This window comes from Mixophyes fleayi, chromosome 6 (genome assembly GCF_038048845.1).
Source record: "Mixophyes fleayi isolate aMixFle1 chromosome 6, aMixFle1.hap1, whole genome shotgun sequence".
Classification (NCBI taxonomy): Eukaryota; Metazoa; Chordata; class Amphibia; order Anura; family Limnodynastidae; genus Mixophyes; species Mixophyes fleayi.
Genome location: NC_134407.1, coordinates 3991234 through 4015557, shown reverse-complemented (window position 1 = coordinate 4015557; position 24324 = coordinate 3991234). Strand labels below are relative to the sequence as shown.

Here is a 24324-nt window from a genome sequence, read left to right as displayed (position 1 = left end):
AACAGCAAATACATATTTAAAATTCAGTTCAACCAAGAGATAATCACATCCAGAGGTCATGTCATGTTGAAAAGTCATATGACCACTAGAGGGCAGCACTCATAACATTACAGACACTGCACACTGCATCCACATGACCACTAGGGGGCAGCACTCTTGCCATTATAGACACTTCACACTGCATCCACATGACCACTAGAGGGCAGCACTCATAACATTACAGACAGATACTGCATCTAAATGACACTATCGGTTATGCCTAAATATTTATTGGTGACATTAAAATGTGTTTTTCAAAGAGTGTAAGTGGAATTTTATTAAAATTGAGGCAGAACGTAGAGGAAAACCATCAGTAAAATGTAGGTAAAAAACTTGATATTGTCTAATGTTGTATTATTTTATTTTTTTACAGATTATGTTGACTTATTTTAGGGATAATTTGATAGAATTGTTCCCTAGACATTTGGGAAAACATATTTTATTTTCTGTGCATTTACATCTAACTGTTATTTTAGACCTGGCCTTTCTATTGGGTGGAATTACTTGTGATGTCCAAAATGTTCGCTCTTAATTCAAAATTGAAAAAAAGCAGAAAGAGATAAGAAATTTTCAGATTAAGGGGCGACTGGGGCGTATTAATGAACGAGTGTAGAGTTGTATCCCCACCTTCACTGCTGCATTATAGCAAATTATTAATTATTCCCTGATTTAAAGAACTGTGTTGTAGAATATTTTGCAAACAACAACTAGATTTACTGCACCTAAGTCAGATTTCACATTTACTGCACCCATTTTGAACCTAGTTATATAGCGCCCTCTTACCGCTTTGTCTGTTTGTTATTAATGATTATAATAATAATTATAATTATTTTATTATTTTATTTTATAATTATTTTATTATATTTTATTAAATAAAGGGATTTTTTTTCCTTATAATTTTTTGTGTCATTTTCTAATTTATTTATCTTTAACTCTTATATTGGCTGATACATTTTTTTAAACTGTTTTTCTCAGCTGAAATGCCATCTGGTCTCTCCTCATTTTTTATTTTTGTTTAAATTGTAAATAAAGAATTTAATATCATACAGTGTAAAATAATTTTTCCATCACAGACATTTTTAAGAACATTTTCAGATTCCTCCATTTTTATACACTATCTCCAATATATCTTATTCCTCTAGAGTCCCCCCAATGCCTCACACAATAACCCACCCACTATTATCCCACTTGCTCTAAATATCATTGTTACCACTTTGGTTTCTTTATTCTGCCCACTTATAGCCCTTGATTTGCAGCTAGCACTCTAATAAAGCTTTGCTCTAACTCACATCGAGGAATTTCTCTTTTTACAGCATGTTATCAGATACTGTGGATAAGCCTGTGTGTCATTAAATATGACAAAGATGGAGGGTTTCCGAAGGTTGTCCGCCAAGCTGTCATATCGCCGTGAAACATCTCCGTTGCTGTTTGGCATGATGGGAGGGGTTTGCATGTCTGGTTTTCCGACAACAAACTCTCCCGTAAGCACCTGAGCCACCAAAACAAACTTCTTTCTTTCAGTCGAGGGGGGTGAGTAATTGTCCAGTGTGGAAATTGCAGCATCGACAGCAAAATACACACCCTGCCCATATAGGGTTGCATTCTTCCCACAAAAACTGTGATTAAATCCATGGTGACAAATCTCTCTGGCGCCGTCCTTGGTGGTTCCGTGGTAGAGTGTATGTTTAATGGGTTTCTTAGGTTCACATACCAGCATGCTCTGCTTTTTCAGCTGGTACTGGCTATAGAGTATATTATATGGTATTCTGCACCTTTTGGACCTGGAGGACCTTTGTGATAGGTTTCTGCTGCTGTAGAGTGCTGAGGAATGGCTGGACAACACTGTTACATTCCTCGGAGGACTCAAGCAACGGGATCATTTCTACTTTTTGCTGTACATCGAGGCTCATCAGCTCAGCCTGAGGTTTGGCCCCTTCATGGAGGGCGCTCAGAATTTGGGAGAGCTCTTGCCGACATTTGGTAGGGCATTGTAAAAATCCTTGTATATGTGCCTGTCCGTCAGACACGGTAATTCTAACTCTGTGCTTCCATTCCAGGGCTGAGAGGATCTCTGTATTGTGCCGTAGATCACATATTCCTTCCAGAGTCACAGTACACAACTTGGCAGTTACCGTTTTCCGTAGAGCTGCACACGCCACCACGAGACTGGTCTCATCCCCCGCCAGAACTTTAATGTGGGCGCTGTCTGAGGCCCTCTCCATTTCATTGCAGAACATGGGCTGAACTTCCTCTTTAGCAGTAAATGTCTTACCTTGACCATAAAGCCCTTTGTCACAGAGAGACATTTCTAGTGCTCTTTGTAAGGATTCCTCTAAGACATGTTGTGTAAGAGACAGTTCTAATGCTCTCTGCAGCTCCTTATCATCTTCCTCCATGCGTATTTCTTGGGTGTCCATTGACCTTTGGATTGTTAGAAGTAATTGAGCTTATTCATCCAGTTCTCTATCATGATACTCATCACGAGATATTTTACAGGCTTGATCTAGCTCTTCATCCTTTAGCTCACATATGACTTCATCATCGCCCTCTGGAGCCATGTCAGTATATATATCTTCCACAATGTTCTCTGGAGGTATGTTCCAGTCAGTAGTCGTGGCTGGGGGTTCATCAGACAAGCTCTCATTGTGTCTGTCCCCCTCACTCTCCACACTTATCTTCTTTATGCCCTCTATCTCTGCTGCGAGCATCGGGTCTTCTGGCTCTGACACCTCCTAAGTCATTGTGGTCTGGACAGAAGAGCTTTCTGTTTGGAGAACATGATAGACGAAGTTCCAGGGATCCACAAAATTACAGTCCAGCGCCTTCCAGCTGAGCTGAGACGCGTCTATGATGCAGTGATGCTGATGTTCAGTCTCAGACAGCGCCCGCTGCCCATCCTCTTCCAATAGAAAAAGTGACACACCCGGGTACTCTAATGTGACAGTGCGAGAGGACAGAGAGGATTCGATCTGCTGGAGAAGTTCCACAGCTGTTTTACAGGAAACTGCATCACCCGTTACACTAAAGCCAAACTTGTATTCCATATCCAATGGTACAATGGTCACCTGGTCCATTCCTGTCAGAAGGTCGTGATGATATTCCTGAATGAAACGAAGCTCCGCTGTTTCCATCAGAACTTCGACTTCTTTCACTGATGCCATTGAAGAGTCCACCTCAGTGATGACCTCTACGTTCCCTGAGGACAACGCTGGGGGAGTAGAATCTGACAAGTATGCCTTGTACACTTTTTCATGTACCGGTGAAGATTCCACTACTTGCAGTGTGTCCGGCTCTTTATACTGACCAGTTACCACTGAGCATGACGACAGAGTTTGCAGTCCCCTCTGATTCTCCGTCTCTCCTCATTTTAAATTTCAACTGGAAACGGACTTTGTGCACCAATGGGCAAAAAGTTTGTACAGAAAATCGCTGAGGATCTTAATGATTTCCATTAATTTCAATTTAAACAATTTTTAAACAGGCAAAATTAGGTCACAGTTTTCGATGTGAAAAGAACAGAAATTAAAACCTTTTTGTGCTTTCGATGCTTCGTAAGTATTCTAATGCTACTACTGTTACTACTAATATTTAATAAATAACTCTGCTTTCCATGCTCCATAAAGTGACCCATAAGTAATAAAAAAACAAAGATAAATCTGTTGCCAGCGACGGTCCTTCAATACCGCTCTATTCAGGAGTTATGGACGGCTGGTACTACGCTCAATGTCCCTGTGGCTGCTGGGAAAAATGACCCAAGCTAACGCCAACTGGCTCTGGTCTTCAGCTAGCGGGGGAGCTCTGGGTAGTGAAGAGTCCCTTATTCGCTATATATGAGGCATGTTTTATTAAGTCTTATACAATAATGACCATTGATATATAAAGTCTTTCAAATTAAAACTCATGAGACATTTTAATGTTTTGTTTTTTTAACAATGTATCATTTTTAAATCAGGTGTTTGTTTACCTTCCTTAACTTCCGGGGTCTCGGGGTGTCCGTCTGTGCTGCTCCCACTTTCTGATGCTGCGGAGTATCGATCCGTTGCTTCCCCCTATAATGATTATAGTTTTAGAGGCTCACAGTACAAATAACTGGCTGTGGTACCAAAAAGCTGGACCCCTGGAACATCTGCTTATTAATAATACAATAGCATCTATATACAATGTAGCAGGAAATTGCTTCAGTAGCATAGGGCATTGGACACGGGGTTACATTCCCTGTCATCCTAGGTCGGCCTTTCTAACTCCAACCCTCCATCGCTCTCCACAAGTGTCCCCCTTGTTCTATGTTTAGCAATAAACTAACATGGAAATAATGTGGAACTAATTCAGCTTCAATAAAATAATAATAAAGTGCAAATAGGAAATTACTCATGTGCAAAATAAAACCAGAGACCTGCAAAGTGAGCAGATTGCCCCCCAAGTCCCGGATCCTATGTCCCATTCACCAATCATAAGTGCTTGTAACAGTTACAGACATGACCTGGAATTAGACTCTTATCCAGTCACTAGGAACCAGTGACATCACTGAGAATGCAGCCTATCCAGTCACTAGGAACCAGTGACATCACTGAGAGTGCAGCCTATCCAGTCACTAGGAGCCAGTGACATCACTGAGAATACAGCCTATCCAGTCACTAGGAACCAGTGACATCACTGAGAGTGCAGCCTATCCATTCACTAGGAACCAGTGACATCACAGAGAATGCAGCCTATCCAGTCACTAGGAACCACATCACTGAGAATTCAGCCTATCCAGTCAATAGGCGCCAGTGACATCACTGAGAATGCAGCCTATCCAGTCATTAGGAACCAGTGACATCACTGAGAATACAGCCTATCCGTTCACTAGGAACCAGTGACATCACTGAGAATGCAACTTATCCAGTCACTAGGAACCAGTGACATCACTGACAATGCAGCCTATCCATTCACTAGGAACCAGTGACATCACTGAGAAGGCAGCCTATCCAATCACTAGGAACCAGTGACATCACTGAGAATGCAGCCTATCCAATCACTAGGAACCAGTGACATCACAGAGAATGCAGCCTATCCAGTCACTAGGAACCACATCACTGAGAATTCAGCCTATCCAGTCAATAGGCGCCAGTGACATCACTGAGAATGCAGCCTATCCAGTCATTAGGAACCAGTGACATCACTGAGAATACAGCCTATCCGTTCACTAGGAAGGAACCAGTGACATCACTGAGAATGCAACTTATCCAGTCACTAGGAATCAGTGACATCACTGAGAGTGCAGCCTATCCAGTCACTAGGAACCAGTGACATCACTGAGAGTGCAGCCTATCCAGTCACTAGGAACCAGTGACATCACTGAGAGTGCAGCCTATCCAGTCACTAGGATCCAGTGACATCACTGAGAATGCAGCCTATCCAGTCACTAGGAACCAGTGACATCACTGAGAGTGCAGCCTATCCAGTCACTAGGAGACAGTGACATCACTGAGAGTGCAGCCTATCCAGTCACTAGGAGACAGTGACATCACTGAGAGTGCAGCCTATCCAGTCACTAGAAACCAGTGACATCACTGGGGTATAAGATATAAACTTTTATGATATCATCTGTATGCAAGGTTCCACACACTATACCTTGCTCTGTGTCGGACGCTGATTGTCTGCAGAAAGCAGTGAGGTGTCGGGGGCCACATCTGTGTGCAGACCACTGATGTCCTGGATAACCTACGGATCAGAGACACAGAATGTTATTATACGTCTGCTCCAGAACTGGATTATTAGTACCTCCTGGTGCTAGGGATGTATCTGCACATAGAACAGAGCTGGTTGTATCAGAACTGCTTGGGTTAAAGAGCTTTCAATCTGTCAGCCTGGCAACAGTGAGTGATCCCAATGACTGTAATGATGTCTATTCATATATAATTGCCTGTCACCATGATCCAGCAACATTGTAACTGTTCTAAACTCTTTCAGGTTTCTGAATGTGTTTGACGTGGCCCCGTCTGCTGGTTACATTGTCTCATGGTCCGTTTTATTAGGTCCAGCAGGTTTCATAGAAAACTGTCCACTTTTATCTGTGGATGTTTGAAGTTTCATTATAAAAATGTTCCCATGTAGTGTAACACAGACATTAAACGGCCGTTTTACAGAGGTTCCCATCAATCTTTATTAAATTACAACTTTTTACTCAAAGCTCCTTTGTTAAGAGAGAATTTGTCTATTTTTCCCTACATCAAAAGCCTGGACCCCGGAGACCCCCCACAGGAAGAGGGGAAGCTTTTACGAGGGGGCGCTTAGATGGCATTTGAACAAGGGTCCTATCTGTATCTGGTTCAGAGTTTTATAAAACTATAAATACTGAACAGTCAGGTTCAATATGTCATCGTTATAGGCCAGGAATTGTTCTGTTTTACCCCCGCGGTGATAGAAGTTACAATGTTCATCATTTTACTTTCCAAATTGTTGTCATATCCGTGTCTGTACCTGCTCTGGGCAACCTGAGGCTCTTCAGCTGTTGTTGAACTATAAGTCTCAGCATTAACATGGCTAACCAGCTCCCATTGGCCCAGATACTCTAAACTCTCTTGAATCTAAGGAAACCTGAACACGGGAGATTCAATTTGGCTCGAGGTGTTTCCGGAACGTCCATGAAGACACATCGCGCCAATGTTGGGGCATTAATCTCTGCTCATGTTTGGCACAACCCCATGGAGGTGCCCAGAAAGATGAGTAGAGATTCCTATCGTAATGGCCAGCAACGAGCACAGTGGTCATCGCAGTGATGTCAGTGCGCCAACAACACTGGCAGCTGAATCTCCCCCTATGAGGCTCCAAGAGACGTAAGATCCCCCTAACAACAGAGTACGTAGAGCGTTGGCATTACTAAATGTATATGAAACACGTGTAAAGAAATGGATTCTTATTTTTGTACATTTTCTCCTGCTCAGAGAGGACCGATTGTGACAAGCTCAATGGAGACGGACAGGCAACATAATCTCAGTTCCCCTCTGTCTCATTTTGTATTTGCTGCCTCAGAATGCAGGTTGCAAGGCATTCTAGGACGCTCAGAGGGCATGTGATGTTGTAGGTCACAGACATATAACTGCTGGTTCTAGTTGAGAAAGACCCACACCCACCGGTTGTAGGAGAGTAACACCCACACCCACTCGTTCTGAGATAGGAAGGCACACACCTGCTGGTTCTAGGAGACTAAGACCTACACCTGATGGTTCTAGGAGACTAAGACCTACACCTGCTGGTTCTAGGAGACTAAGACCTACACCTGCTGGTTCTAGGAGACTAAGACCTACACCTGATGGTTCTAAAAGAGTGAGTCACACATCCACTGGTTCTAGGAATGTAAGACCCACAACCATTGGTTCTAGAAGAGTAAGACCGACACCCGCTGGTTCTCGGAGAGTAAGACCCACACCTGCTGTTTCTAAGTGAGAAAGACCCACACCTGCTAGTACTAGGAGAGTGAGTCATACATCCACTGCTTCTAGGACAGTAAGACCCACATCCACTGGTACTAGGAGAATGAGTCACACATCCACTGGTTCTAGAAGAGTAAGACCCACATCCACTGGTTAATACTAGGAGAGTAAGACCCACATCCACTGGTTAATACTAGGAGAGTAAGATCCACATCCGCTGGCTCTAGGTGACCACCCACTGGTTCTGGGATAGTAAGACATACACCTGCTGGTACTAGGAGAGTAAGACACACCCACTGATTCTAGAATAGTAATACCCACATCCGCTGGTTCTTGGAGAGTGACCCACACCCGCTGGTTCTAGGAGAGCAAGACACACACTCACTGGTTCTGGGATAATAATACCCAAACACCCACACCTGCACTCTCCAAGAGAGTAAGACTCACACATACTGGTAGTAGGAGAGTAAGACCCACACCCTCTGGCACTAGGAGAGTAAGACCCACACCCGTCAGTTCTAGGAGAGTAAGACCCACACTCACTGGTTCTGGGAAAATAAGTCCCACACCTGCATTCTCTAAGAGAGTAAGGCACACACAAACTGGTAGTAGGAGAGTAAGACCCACGCCCACTGGTTCTAGGTGAGTAAAACCCACACACACTGGTTCTAGGAAAGTAAGACCCACACCCACTGGTTCTAGGAGAGTAAGATCCACACCCGCTGGTTCTAGGGGAGTGACCCACACACACGCTGGTTCTAGGAGAGTAAGACCCACTCCCACTGGTTCTAGGAGAGTAAGACCCCCACTCACTGGTTCTAGGAGAGTAAGACCCACACCCACTGGTTCTAGGGGAGTGACCCACACCCACTGGTTATAGGAGAGTAGGACAGACCTTGGCTAGTTATAGGTCCTATTTCTGGATAAAATCAATAGAAGTCTATGATCTACCTTCAACCACTGCAAAGCCTGATCTCTGCTCTGCATGCCCAGCACGATGACGTCAGCATTGCTCGGGGTGATCTTCAGCTTGTGCTCTTTCTTGCGGACTTGTGTCTCTTTGTGGACTACGGTGCAGCCGATTAAACTGACGTCCAGCTGAGGGCTGTGGTCCTTGGAGCTTTTATAACACTGAAAAACGAAAATGTCCCATAAGTCCCTACATTAAACATGTATCTAATGCCAGTAGTAGGCACTGCATATAAATAAGAAAGAAAGGGACATGGAGAAGACAGATGGTGACTCAGAATAGTTGGTGTTTCTAATAGGCTGTCTCTAAGCATAAATGTTCATCAAGGCGAAACTAAGTATCCTGAGATCTCCTCTCACCATTAGTCTATTGTCCTTAATGACACACAGTTGTTTTGTCCACTGACTCAGCCACTTCTTCCTCCAGAGGAACGCACAGATGGCCGCGTCCTTCATCAGCTCGATGGAAGCCTCCGTGGACGGCCACTGGTGCGGGTGGGCAGGAGACTTTCCCTTTATATTTTCCTCTTCGTCGTAGGATTCATATGAGCTGCTGACGGCATCTCCATCCTCTGTGGAGACAACAGACCATAGATTAAAGCAACAGGCGCTGCGTTCTCACATAACTCAAACAATAAAGTGAATAAGCTCAGACCATGATCTCAAGGAGCCCGGTCTGGACTCTGATCCACATTTAAGTCCAAACCAACAAAATATAAACAATATTTTAGACACAGAGATGGCGCTAATGACCAAACAACATGTAAAGTGCATGTGGGGTTTCAGGTCTTGATAACGATTTTTGAATCGAAACGCGTCGCGCTGGGGGCTTCATTTGCCCAAGAGTGTTCTTCCCTGGAGTCCGTGTGATTCAAAGTACCGCCATGCGCCAAACAACTAGGTGGTGATATTTCTAGACGCTCATTTCATTCACTCTGGGGTAAGAGTCCACCCTTGGGCGGGCTGCAACAATTTCAGGTATTGCTTCTTTTGGAAGTAGATCTTATTGCAAAAATTGCTTGTTTTATTAAAGTCATTATTTAAAATAAGAGATAATGAACAATTGGTGCAATTTTTATAATATAATAATCATATAAGAATAATGTGCTGGTTCTGGAAGAAATTAATGTGAGTGCAATCATTAAAGGGTGGGGCACAGACGGCTTCACTGACTCGGGGTGTTACATGCTGATTACCTCTATTATTTAAGTTTTTTTGAATTTGGTTTTAAGCATTTTGGGATTCACTGTATTTAGGAATATTGAGGAATATTATAAGCTTGCCTTTAGAAATATCATCATCTGCCATTTATATAGCACCACTAATTCCACAGCGCTGTACAGAGAACTCACATTAACCTAGAAGCATTAAGGAGGAAACCGGAGCAAACACGGGGAGAACATACAAACTTGCCACAGATAAGGCCATCGTTGTGAATTGAACTCATGACCCCAGTGCTGTGAGACAGAAGTGCTAACCACTGAGCCACTGTGCTGTGAGGCAGAAGTGCTAACCACTGAGCCACTGTGTTGTGAGGCAGAAGTGCTAACCACTGAGCCACTGTGTTGCACAAATATGAGCTCAACTGGGAGAAATATGACACATTTAATCTCTAGTGGTATAAAGTAAATAAAAGGTGATTATATTTTAGAATCAGTAAAATGCACAAATATTGGGAATCTTGTTTGTGGAATAAAAACACTGTATGATGTTGTTTTGGAAGAACACGTCACACTGACTGACAAGATAACAGTGTGCGGGGGACAGGGCTGCGATTACTGTGACCTTTATGAGGAATTCGGTTTTCCTGTCTAATTCATGTGATATCAGAATCTAGAACAGCAGCTTGGAAATATGTGTTGACCTATGGAATAAGATACCATGTGTATTGTCATCGAATAGGAATTTACCCATTGACCACTTCCTAACCAATGGAAAATGAATCCCTAATATAGAACTTATTAAGCATATTTAACACTATGAAAACAACTTGAACTTCTGCGGTTGGTGGCGTCTGCTTATCTGTATGGGAAGAGCTATTGGCAGTCAGGGGTGTAATGCATTCTGCAACCCCCCAGTGCTACACTTACTGTATTTAATAGCAGATAAGTGGGTCAAAAATATCAACTAACAAAGCACAACATGAACGAAAGTCCTTCAGTGACATCACTGGCAATGATAATCTGCCATAAAAGAATTTGTTACCTAGGAGACTGCAAAGCAATTTCCTACATTTGTAAATAAATAACTAGCTTTAGCCTACTGTAATTCCTCTTTTGACAGTATTTTAGTTTGTCACAGTTTAGTTTAGGAGGGGGGTCCCCAGGAATCCTATCAATATGATCAGGATCTATCCGTCCGCGTGCTCCTCTGCACCCGTATTACTGTCTCTGATACGGGACTATGAATCAGTGACAGGTTCTATAGCGTCGTCCTGTCCACCGTCTTCCATCTTAGCTCAGCCCTATGTTGTGTTATTTATCCCACAGTCACATGTAAAGTTTCTCCCCATCCGGCTCAGCTACCGGATCTAGTTTCTCATTCCTGTGCAGATGCCTCTTTGTATCTCTGTTATGTCAACAGATATGAACATCCCTAATTGTCGGTTGCAGCGTTAGAACATTTCCATATGGGATTTGGTTACAATGTATTTTGTTGCTTTCTAAATTCTCCTGTTCAACAACTGTGAACTAAAATCCAAGAACATAAGACTAAATATGGAGAGAAACATTCAATATGCCGAACAAGTGGAAGCCTCGTGTAGTTGGTCAGCAGTAAGAAAATAGGGACATTTCAAGGGACAAATCTTTAAAACTTGGGACTATCCCTAAATTAAGGACAGTTGGCAAATGCAATATGCAGATATGTTTCCAGATGGGCGTCTCTCTTGCACAAATGGGCAGCTTGTGCCAGATCCGGCCAACACGGGTCTTGGCAAAGCCGTTCCGTCAGCCTACATGTTAAAGGGACAGAGACACAAAAACAAACATCCTAAACCGGAATGGGATATTATATCTCCTGTATGTTTCCTGACACAGCCCTTTGATATAGATATAGAACAATTCAGTCAGTTACTGGGGGGCAAAGTTCAAATATTCTGACAGATTGGAGGGGGGGGGGAGAGAGCCGCCCAAGCATAGCTCTAAATCACAGTGTTAAGATAAAGCTGCCCGGTATCTGTACTACAGCAGGTAAAATAGAAATGTAATGTGTGCTTCTTATATCGCAAAAAGGTTTGTTCAGGTGCAAATTTGCACCCTCTAGAAGGTTTCGTCCTGTCCCATCTTGGCCACGTCCTCATTTAAACAGGTGCATTCACACAAAGAACTCCCCTTAGACATTCAGATGTGACGTGTTTGGCTGGTAGGGAAGGGGAGTCCTGGGCAATCCCTACCTTCATCACATATCAATAGGAACCCACTGAATCTCTATTTATAGCGGGAAGAAAAACGACTGTTGTGCAGCTCCATTGACTATGGCCCATTCATCTCATTGCAGTCTGTACAGGAATAAATGGGCCATAGAACCACATGGGAAAAATACTGTCATTTGTCTTTCCAGTCATGGAAAGCCCTAGTGAATACGTGGACCATCTATTCCAACAGACATGAATGTTGACATGGGACAAGAACTGTCCAAGATAACGAGTTACAGTGCGACCCCACACGGATACAAGTGCGCATGTAAATGGGTCACATTGACCAAAACAGGTTTTCATTTATTTTTTATTCTTTTAACATACGATCACGTACTTTGCACTTGTGTTAAAAATGTCAGGTACAATGGGTCAGGGGTCAAATCCTAAATGTGGCCCAAGGTCTGATAATCCTCTCATGAAGAGTATTGGAAAAGTTACTCAGGGAAACAACAGTACAACACAACAAACACTAAGGGGCAACTTCTATACCCTGTGCCCGTAGAGTGACCTCTATACCCTGCGCCCGTAGAGTGACCTATATACCCTGTGCCCGTAGAGTGACCTATATACCCTGTGCCCACAGAGTGACCTATATATCCTGTGCCCGTAGAGTGACCTATATATCCTGTGCCCACAAAGCGCCCTATAAATCCTGTGCCCGCAGAGCGACCTATATATCCTGTGCCCGTAGACTGACCTATATATCCTGTGCCCGCAGAGCGACCTATATACCCTGTGCCCGCAGAGCGACCTATATACCCTGTGCCCGTAGAGTGACCTATATATCCTGTGCCTGTAGAGTGACCTATATATCCTGTGCCCGTAGAGCGACCTATATATCCTGTGTCCGTAGAGTGACCTATATATCCTGTGCCCGTAGAGAGAACTGGACAGAAGGACGGTCAGGCATTCAGAACGGGGAATTTTCTATGTAACGTGTAAGAATCTATATCCTGTGAGATTCTGGCCCACTCAGGACTCTGGAGATTAATCAACAATTTATGTCCCTACATTTATCTGATACATCAGCCAGGAGCAGGATTGTGCTCAGTCTGTTCATTAAATAAGCCCCAAGTTTTATCTCAGGAAACACAACACAAACTCTGTAATGAGATATTTAGAAAGTTCCGAAGCTTCTCCAAAACATCTGTAATAATAGGAAGGAAATAAACAAGAACCATCGTTTGTTTAGGACGGTCGGACAGAAATGTCATTTACACAGAATGAAAGTGAGATGGAAGAAGGAACTGTGCAGGGAACTGAGGAAGAGAAATTGTAATTATTACCCACAGCTCTGACGGAGGAAGAGAAACGGAGATTATCGCACAGATACAGCTGGGTAATACACTGAACAGTGATCTGCACATGACGGTGATAAGCAGTAGGTGGCCCAGAGGTATCATGTGACCCTCAGATTATTATTATTATTATTATTATTTACTTAATATTATTATTATTTATTTAAAAGCCAGCATCTTCCATAGCGCATTACAATTGGAGACAAACACACTAATAAAACAATACTGGGTAATACAGACAGAGAGGTAAGAGGACCCTGCTCACAGCTTACAATCTATAGGACAATGGGAGTCTGATACATGAGGGTAAGTGCTGCATATTACACATTGGTCCAGCCAGATTGCAGAGGTATAAAGTGCTTACTGGGCTGTATGATAAGTCACACAGTAATGTTGGTCAGAGGGTTGTTGTCTTGTGTTAGCAGTGTAGGGGATGGTCATAGGGTAACCTAGGGAGATTAAGATGCTGGTTGAGGAATATCATAAGCTTGTCTGAAGAGGTGGGTTTACAGAGAACACTTGAAGGTTTGAAGACTAGAGGAAAGTTGTGCAACCCGAAAAAGGTCCTGTAACCGAGAATGGGAGGATGTGATGAGTGGAAGAGAATCAATTTTGTTGATGGCCTTGTAGGTTAGTAGAAGTATTTTATATTGGATCTGGAAATAAATAGGCAACCAATGTAGAGACTGACAGAGTGGCTCAGGAAAGGAAGAACAATTTGTAAGGAAAATCAATCTGGCCACTGTATGCAAAATAGATTGTAGGGATTTGCATCTGATTTTGGGAAGATCAGTAAGGAGGAAATTGCAATAGTCGATGTGGGAGATGATGAGTGCATGAATTAAAGTTTTTGCAGTGTCTTGTGTGAGATATGTGCCTATACTGGAAATGTTCTTTAGATGTATGTAACATGATTTAGGTATAAGGTCGATGTGGGGAACAAAGGATAGTTCTGAGACAAGGATTACACCTAGGCAACGAGCTTGCGGGGCGTGGGATTTATGGTCATGTTGTCAACAGAAATAGAAATGTCAGGCAGGAAGCTTCTGTTTTTGGGTGGGAATATTATTAACTCTGTTTTTAAGAGATTGAGTTTGAGTTGGTGAGAAGACATCCAAGATGAAATGGCAGAAAGACAGTCAGTAACGCGAGACAACACAGATGTCGAGAGATCAGGAGAGGATAGATAGATTTGTGTATCATCCGCATAGAGATGATACTGAAATCCAAAGGAGCTTATTAGTTTTCCAAGAGAAGTGGTGTAGATAGAGAATAGCAGAGGACCTAGGACTGAGCCTTGTGGTCTCCAACTGATAAAGGAAGCGGAGCAGAGGTGGATCCAGAGAAATTAACACTGAAAGAGCGATTAGATAGGTAGGATGAGAACCAGGATAGGACAGTGCCTTCAAGACCTAGGGATTGTAGCGTCTGTATGAGGAGAGAGTGGTCATCAGTGTCAAATGTAGAGAGATCCAGGAGAATTAGAAGATAGTAATCACCTTTAGTTTTAGCTGTGATCAAATCATTGACAACCTTGGTCAGCACAGTCTCTGTGAGATCGAAAGTCTGACTGAAGAGGATCCAGTAGGTTGTGTAAGGAAATAAAGAGTATGAAGCGAGAGTAGGCTAATCTTGCTAGAGGCTTGGAGGGAGGGGTATGGGAGCTTAGAGATGAGAATTTTGTTTTTTAAAGAATAGGAGTAATCACTGCATGCTTGAATAGTGATGGAAAAATACCAGTAGATAGAGAGAGATTACAGATTTTACTTAGAGGGGGAATGTGCACAGGAGACAGGGACCTACTAATTTGTGAGGGAATAGGATCAAGAGGACAGGAGGTAGAGTAGAAAGATAAGAAGAGAATAGAAACTTCCTCTTTATTTGTGGGATCAAATGAAGATAGAGTGTCGGAGGTGCTACAAAGGAACTGAGTAGATTGCTTGTCGAGGGAGATGACACCATTTCAAGTCGGAATTTATTAATCTTGAAGTAGGAAGCAAGATCCTGGTCACTGATGGTAGTCGGAGGGATTTGAAGAGGAATGGATGAGAAGAGATTTAAATGTATTAGAGAGATTGGACGCATGTTTGTTTGGCAGTGTCCAGAGTATTTCAATAGCTTGTACCCCCCTCCTGGGCAAGAGTAGTTTTCTGCCAGAATAGATTTATCAGCTGCCCTGATAACGGGAGAAGGTCCTGATGCCCTGTGATGTGGATGAGGCACTGATATACTATGGGGATAAGTCATGAAGTAATAATAGGTGCAGATGTAGTAGCCTTTGTTGCCCCTACTCCACTCTGCAGACATAGAGATTGGCAACTACTTGGTGACAGGAATGCCACTAAATAAATATAACTCCAGCTTACAATAGTTGAGAGCAGCTTTCAAACAAGATATAATCAATATTTAGTAAATTATGCTAATTTAGTTTCTTGCTTTAGTATGTAAATCAGTTTGGTAAAGTAAAAAATTACAATTTTACCTTCTAATAAATATTATGTCCTGTATGTATCAGTGCTGGACATTATGTTGCAAATCTGCCTTTTAGTTACTGGACGTTGTTGCTGGTTCGGTCATGTACAATACTCTGCACATACAGGAACATTCAGAATTCTCTATTAAGTGAGATATTTTCCGCTACATATTATTTTCGGACTAAATGTAAATAATCACCATTATCAGACTGAATAGCGCAGATAGCGGCTATGACTGTGAGCGCTACTCGCTTTACAACAATATTATCCCCCTGTGCAGGACGACTCTCCGTGGTTTTGTTACAGGAACTGAATGTATTATTATTAGTGTGTAAGTATAAACCTGTTCACTGCGGCTCCTAATAGATCCTAGTTCATGGTGAGACCTTTTTGTACTAATAATTTGCAGTTACTTCGTTTATTAACCCCTCAAGGTCTCTCTTGAGATCTGCAAAACAACTATCACTAAAGCCACCGCCTGGGGCTGTGAAATGCGTTGTTCCCCTGATGTTTCACCCTAGTACAATGGAGGTTAAATCTGTTCACTGTGCACTGTAAACGATTCTGTATGGAGGTGAAATAAGTAACAATATTGTTATGAACGGTGCGAAGCATCAGTAACCTTAAGGAAGAGACCTTAGAGATTACTTGTTAAACATCCTAGCGGTAATAAATGTATCCAGTGTATAAGGTGTCAGATCCTGAATTACCGTTAATGGCAGCATCGTACGGCTCAGCCTCCTCGTAGTAGCCCTCCAGAGAGTCAGATTTAGTTGTGGAGATGTCAATGTTCTCCTGAATCTGCAAAATAAAGAAAGTGAAACTTGTTACTTTGTATATTCATCTAGTGCAGAACTTGGGGAGATCATAGCACATGCTACATTGCACATGTTACACTGCACACGCTACATAGCACACGTTATATTGCATCCGTTGCATAGCACGCGTTACACTGCACATGTTACACTGCACACGTTACACTGCACATGTTACACTGCACATGTTACACTGCACATGTTACACTGCACACACTACATTGCACATGTTATATTGCACCCGTTGTAACCAAGTTACAAGACAAGGGGTGCAAATTAGTGTTCTGTTTTGCACATAAGTTAAATACTGACTGTTTTTTCATGTAGCACACAAATATTAACTTTAAATTTCAGTGTACAAATAAGCTATCAAGTATTTGTGTGTTACATGAAAAAACAGTCAGTATTTATCTTATGTGTAAAATAATAATCTAATTTACACCCCTTGTATTGCAACATGTAATATATGTTACCATATATAAAGAAATGAGGCATTTAATGCTTTATATATATATACTGTTGGCTGATCGCTCCCTCACAAGTGAATTCAGAAACAATGTTTCATGACTTCACCGTCCTGTTTCCTGGTGTAGTAAATTCATCTGATGAATGCCGAGGGCAGCACTAGAATGTATATTAGGAGAAATCAAGGAAATGGATAATGGAGCCACAAGGAACGTCAGGGAAACAGGTCTTTGAAGTGATGCCAATCTGTGAAATCCCCTCTGAGCTGCCCAGAACAGCCCCCCCCCCCCCCCCCCCATACAGAACACATGACTGCGGGGAGAGTGACGGAACAGGCAAAGAAAATAACTCTGAATGTTTCATTTCACAGATAAGAAGCGACATGTGTGCAGAGGCTTCCTCTCTATCAATCTTACTCCACAACTTGTAGACATGTATTAAAGAGCTACAAAGTATCACTGCCAGAGATTCTCACCAAGCTTAGTGTCATCACAGACTCCAGTGCCACTAAAGGGTTAACTGAACCCAAAGGCAGGGCCATCTTAACAACATTATAGGCCCCCGGGCAAAGCAGTGCACCGGGGCCCCTAGATATAGATATAGATATATAGATGTATACAGATATAGGTATAGATATATAGAGATAGAGATAGATAGATGTACTTGCTCAGTGACCCTTGTAGGTTTTTTTTGCAGGTTTTTTTCTTTTGCAGGATTATTTATTCTCATTAAGAGTCGTGCCTATGGGTCCCCCTTGCCCGTGGGGCCCCGGGCAGCTGCCCATCGTGCCCAATGGAAAAGATGGCCCTGCCCAAAGGAGGAGTTGATTTAAAGCGGAAAGAAAACAAAAAAAATATTTTATCATTGCTGATTGTTTAGTTCCAGTTCTAGGACAGGGGTTACGCTATTTGTTATTGAACATTCCCTTGTTGTCTACTCACTGCACAATACTGTCCTGTGGTACCAGGGAATGCAGGCAGGGGACGATGTCCTTCAGGGGGCTTTCTGATAGGTGGCTTACTGACAGGGGGCTTACTGATAGGGGGCTTACTGACAGGGGGCTTACTGATAGGTGGCTTACTGACAGGGGGCTTACTGACAGGGGGCTTACTGACAGGGGGCTTACTGACAGGGGGCTTACTGATAGGTGGCTTACTAATGGGATATGATATAAGGGTGGGAATGGGATATGATATGAGGGTATGAATGGGATATGATATAAGGGTGGGAATGGGATATGATAAGAGGGTATGAATGGGATATGATATAAGGGTGGGAATGGGATATGATAAGAGGGTATGAATGGGATATGATATAAGGGTGGGAATGGGATATGATATGAGGGTATGAATGGGATATGATATAAGGGTGGGAATGGGATATGATAAGAGGGTATGAATGGGATATGATATAAGGGTGGGAATGGGATATGATATGAGGGTATGAATGGGATATGATATGAGGGTGGGAATGAGGTCAGTGAGATGTACACCTACTTTCCGCCTTTGGAAGTGCGTCTATGTACCCAGGGACGGAAAAATCTGAAGTGTCACTGTGCAAAAGTGAACACACCGTATCAGTCCACCCTTTGACCACTTTCCTTCACAAAAATGTTGTATTTTTATCTTAAAACATTAACTTTATTTATGTCTTATTATAATCATAAGAGAGGATAAAACACGAGCGAGATTACCGAGTCTGTTTATTGCTTCTCACAGTTTTGTGCAGTTGAAACTCTGACATTAAGCAGAGGGCACCTAGAGAAGAGCTTTACTGCATCTAGAAGGAGCAAAATGTGTCCGAGCCCTGAGCTAGTCCTAAAAGTAATTCTACGTAGTGAAAATGGCTACTTGTTCCTCCATAGAGGAAGGAACATCCCTAAAATGCTCTTCTCCTCCCTTTTATCTCATTTTAATATTCTCAATACACAAAATGACATCTTCTTTTTTTCCCATGAGCAATCGTAAGGATCTGAGCGATACAAGGGCCAAATTGTGATTGTTGGACAACTGGGTCAGATCAGCTGAAAAAAAGGCCGGTCTTGTGGGGTGTTCCTGGTATGCAGTGATTAGTTCCTACCAAAAGTGTTTCAAGGAGGGGAACCAGTGACAGGGTCATGGGCACCCAAGGATCATTGATGCTTGTGAGGAGAAAAGACTAGTCTGCCTGGTCCAAGCCCACAGAAGAGCTACTGTAGCACAAATTGCTGAAAAGTTCATAGTGTCAGAACACACAATACATTGCAGCTTGCTGTGTAGCCGCAGACCGGCCAGAGTGCCCATGCTGACCCCTGTACACTGTCGAAAGCCCCTACAATGGGCACATGAGCTCCAGAACTGGCCGATGGAGCAATAGAAGAAGATGACCTGGTCTGATGAATCCCGATTTCTTTTACATCATGTGGACAGCCGAGCGTGTGCGTCATTTACCTGGGAAGTAATGGGACCAGGATGTACTATGGGAAGAAAGCAGCCGGCGGAGGCAGTGTGATGCTCTGGGCAATGTTCTCCTGGGAAACCTTGGGTCCTGGCATTCATGTGGATGTTACTTTGACACGTACCACCTACCCAACATTCTTGCAGACCAAGTTCACTCCTCCATAGTAACAGTATTCCCTGATGGCAGTGGCCTCTTGCAGCAGGATAATGCGCCCTGACACACTGCAAAAAATGTTTTGAGGAACATGACAAAGAATTAAAGGTGTTGACTTGGCCTCCAAATTCCCAAGATTTCAATCTGATCGAGCATCTGTGGGATGTGCTGGAAAAATAAGCCCGAGCCATGGAGGCCCCACCTCACAACTTACAGGACTTAAAGGATCTGCCGCTAACGTCTTGGTGCCAGATACCACAGGACACCTTCAGAGGTCTTGTGGGGTCCATGGCTCGATGGGTCACAGCTGTTATGTTGGCATGAGGAGAACCTACACAGTATTATGCGGGTGATTTTATTTGTGTGACAGATCAGTATATATTAGTAATACCTCTGTGTCTATAACATTGTACATTTTAGCTATGACAGCATTTCATTTTGTTACATTGATCATGCTCCATATCATTATAATGTTTATCAAGATGGCAAATTAATCTCCATTATTTAAAACAACATCAATTCACTGCAGTCACTTCCAATCTCCTATGAAACAACATTTATTCGTGGCCTAGGGAGGGTTTAGGGGGGAAATGCGTGTGCGGAAGGCATTGTAGAGGTCGCCTATGAATCCCACCACTGTACATAACGAGTCTGTTTGTTTTCAAGGGTTAGAGGAACTGTGTGGGAACAGCGATGCAGATGGAGTCTCTGACAGTTACATTCTGGTCAGTGGATGAGAACTGACCCTTCCAGATCAAATCCCTGCAGGTTTTTTCCACAAAATGACTCAGCCGCATCCACACTTCACATGGAGAGAATGGAAACGGGGGAGATATAATTGGCACAAGACAGAATTGTCCTTCTAGCGAAACGGACAATTTACTGGGGGGTCCTGCAGAAAATGCTGCTTAAAAGTCTACAAGTGGGAGTTCCGTCTGTATAAAAAGTTCCATCACTGTTAGTTGTATCCGCCTTTCTGTCCTGAAACAAGAGCGACACCAGAAAACTTCACAAGTGTCCTCGATATCTCTCCTCCTCTGGGAAAGTTTACGTTGAGTTTGTCCTGGGAGATGACAGAGTTTTGGAAGCAGAAACTTGACCCCGAGTGTTTCATCCTCCGGCTTCCAGAATATATTGAACTCTGAACAAGATCAGGGGGTTTAAGTTTTGAAATAAATCAGTAACAAAGTAGTGGAGCAGATATGACGGCCCTGTGCTGTCCTCTACCCACGGTCGGGGGCATGGGAACCGCATGGCAACTAAACCGCAGATAATTGATCTGTCCATAACAGGTGGTTCCCCACAACATGATAAGCTTTAATGTGGTCGTAAAACGCGGCAGTATATACTCGTCTGGTGTCTGTTACATGACAATTGTAACCACAGACTTCATTATTTATCTGCTGGGAAACAAACCAAAGGCATGCAATATAAAACAGCTACTAGCCATAACTAAATACATTTCTGATTAAGTATGTAAATACAACACCAAACATGCAAAGTTGGGGAATATTTATGTAAAGAGAATAACTATGAGCAACACAAGATGTCTTTTCATAGAGGGTCAGTCTGTCCCCTCTTGTATGTAAGCAGCTTCTAAAGTTGTTACAAGGATGGAGACGGGTCCAGGCATTTAACCTAACGATGCACTTGTTTTTATATGAGGACGCTCTGATGGGAATGGGGGCAGCATGGCGGCCAAAACAAGCAAATGTCAAACACTTTCCCATAAAAATATGCAGGAAGACGCAGCAATCGAAGGGAGGAAACGTGACGACATTGGCTCGTCTCCCAAACATACTACGAACACAAAGATGCAACACGGACTATGTCAGAGTCTCTTTCTGGCAGTACATTGTGGGTCTGATTAATTAAGAAAAATGCAGATATGTGCCGTATTTTGCATTAAATTGCACTGTGCATGCCCTGAAATGAACTATACGCCAGAGAATGGAAGTGTACGAAAATCATCGTCGAGAGCAAAGGACAATTAAGACAGACTACAAGTCCATAGGGAGGGAACTGGGTGTATGCCCGTAGTCAGTGTACAGTCAGGACGTGCCAAGCTGGAGGGCACACAGCAGCGTCTGGTTCAAGCTTTGGGCATCTCTAAGATACGGGATTCTCTGTCGTATCTCTTGTACCAGCTACAGGTCAGGTGTAAGTGCTGATTACTAGTGATGGCGGCTGTGTATTCATGCTAGAACATGTGTTTGTTATCAGTGGGAACTGTAACAATGTATTTTATGTACAGTAGTCATTAATAACATCCTAATAAATGTATTTTATGGGGGGAGGGGGGGTGTTAAAAAAACAACAACGTTTTTTTACTGTTTTTTTTATTATCAGCTATATTATTCACAGGTGACCATGACTGTGTACTTTTTTTTTTCTCTTTGCTTTCTTCTAAGACTTTATATTTCACATAGTTATTGTACGTGTCCTGCAGTGTGCTGTGTCCGTCAGTTTAGAGCGCACCTAGACCTGTATATAACAAGAGACCTGACTTCCCATCCGCTTGTAGTTGAAATGTGCCTGTGTCTATATATTTGCGTTTTGAAAAAAACGCACATTTCGTTTGTTTTGTGTTCCTTCAAGAATCCTACCCTCGAACCGTCCGCCTCAGCACTTCTGTAATCTACTGAACTGACCCCCCCAAAGCCCTTGTCCACCATTTGTTTACATTGAATCCTTCACAATCCAAAATTTAGACCAGCAATCTGCAGACTATAAACAGGACACAACAAAATGACCAAAGTCAGGAGTACACAGGACTAGTCTTCACCAGCAGCCAATGGCAAACGGGCAGTGCGGGAAAACGTTTATGATTGGCTGCTGCTGAAGGACAGAGCCTGGAAGCTCCGCCTTAGATCTTTTAGCAATGTTAACAAGTGGCCCCTATTGCACACATATTTTTTTAAAAAATATATTTAATTCTAGTAGCAATATAGCAAACCACATTGTTTGTTAAATGTACATTTTCCTTTTATCTTGAACCTAAATAACAAAAAAATGCTTTCTTTGCTAAGAACTGTAACCAATCAGATGCTGGATTTCATTTTCTAAACTGCACTAGAACAAGTTCTTTGTATGAACTTTATTTAACAAGGAGACATTTAACGCCACAATCTTCTGACACCAGTTTGTTGCGAGCTTCACATCACAATTCTGTTCTAACCCCGCCCACATAATCTTCCGCCCTTCTGTGTGTGTGACCGGTTATGAAAACTGGATATAATAGAACATACTTACCTACTTTTAGGCACTGAAGTCCGGGAGATCCTGGATAGGGGGCGTGACTAGAGGGTGGGAGGGGGCGGGGCACAGTCAATCGCGTCATTTTGGCCCTGCCCCGTGTCGAAAATTATGTTTTGATGCAGGGGCGTGGTCAAAATGATGCCATTCACCGCAAATCGTATTATTTTGGCCAGGTATTTGCCAGATGCGGGAGATTTGTCTCCTCTCCCGGGAGTCAGGGAGACCGACCCAGATTTCGGGAGTCTCCCGGACATTCCAGGAGAGTTGGCAAGTATGTAATAGAGGCTCTGACCCTAGTAAAATACACAAAAAATAAGGGACAAATCCTTACACTTTTTTTTACTCTATTATATAATACTTTTTTTTTTTATTTCAAGGTTAATAAAAATAAAACTCTGGAGTTCCATTCGCTTTAATTTTACCATTCTCCTGAAATAGAAGTAAAAACTTTCTTGCATGGAAACCAAAGCACTCAGAACGAATGCTGAAGGTGTAATAGTAACAGTCAGAGGGGAACGTCTACAAAGATAAACGTGTTTATTAAACTTGAAATTAAAAATATCCCCCTTTCTCCCTTACAGCTCTATTTCAAAGTGACGATAGTGATGGTATTATATCACCGCTTACTGTAGAAAGTCTCCTATCGCCACAATATTCTACGGCAATATCACCAAGACACCTAAGTGATACTGAGCTGTCCAGACATAAAGGTCAGAAGAGTAGACTTACAGTACCGCTGGACCGGTGGCCATAGATATGAGGGACCTGGCTTCCAATATGGAGAAGGCCGGCAGGTGATAACTACAGAGACGGGCAGAGATATCTACGGTGATAGAAAGGAAGGAGCTCAGTCTCCGTTGAAGACACAGACTTTTCTCCCTTTGATAGATAAAGCCCTTAGACTTAGATGTTTAATGAAACACTGGGGCCCTCTGGCTACACGACAGGATTTTTTCATTTGCACACAGCCAGCTGAAGTCCACAGATCCTGATAATAGATTGGATTAATATCAAGTAGAAACATAATGAGAAGATGACCAATATCTGTGTGTGTGCCTCTGGACCCATAGGCAAACCAAGGGGGTGGGTTTCTAGTGCCTGGAAAGCCCCCTCCAAGCCTGGGACACTGTATAATTGAGGTGGCCGGACCCTGCTCCCGCTTCACACAGCTCTGCTTGAAAAGGGAGAGCTGCGTGCACCTAACAGTAGTGCAGGCAGCATTGCCTATGAATATTATGGGGATAGGAAGAGTTGGAGAGCAGCCAAGCACTGTCTAATATTATAGCTACGCCCCCATGCATGCTGGTCACGTCCACTGGTGGCGTGGTGTGGAAATCCCCCTCTGCAAATCCTGCGTTTGCCCCTGGGACCATCCCCATTTAGGTGGAAGAGACCCAATTTGAAGGGACTGTCCCAACAGCCAGGACTTTTGTCCGTATACTGGTAATATTGGAAGGAAAGGCTCACTCAGCGGGGTGGTAGATGAGTGCGGCAATGAAAGAGTGTGTATAGGTGGGGGGGTGTCAGAAGAGCTCAGCACCTCGTTGGGCCTTGATGATATCGATAGGTGGGAGGTAGGTG

General features: G+C 43.0%; 1 protein-coding gene and 1 pseudogene across 1 annotated transcript in view; both read right to left on the bottom strand.

The window, feature by feature from the left end:
• AFAP1L2 (actin filament associated protein 1 like 2) overlaps nucleotides 1-24324 on the bottom strand; it is a 101867-nt gene that overhangs the window by 16835 nt on the left and 60708 nt on the right. The window contains exons 5-9 of the mRNA XM_075215631.1: nucleotides 16324-16414; nucleotides 8784-8995; nucleotides 8406-8585; nucleotides 5653-5742; nucleotides 4004-4088 (exon numbers count right to left, since the gene is read on the bottom strand). Of these exons, the coding sequence (XP_075071732.1) occupies nucleotides 4004-4088; nucleotides 5653-5742; nucleotides 8406-8585; nucleotides 8784-8995; nucleotides 16324-16414 (658 nt within the window). The remainder of the gene's footprint in view (nucleotides 1-4003; nucleotides 4089-5652; nucleotides 5743-8405; nucleotides 8586-8783; nucleotides 8996-16323; nucleotides 16415-24324) is intronic.
• On the bottom strand, nucleotides 1041-3401 carry LOC142160723 (protein mono-ADP-ribosyltransferase PARP10-like; annotated as a pseudogene).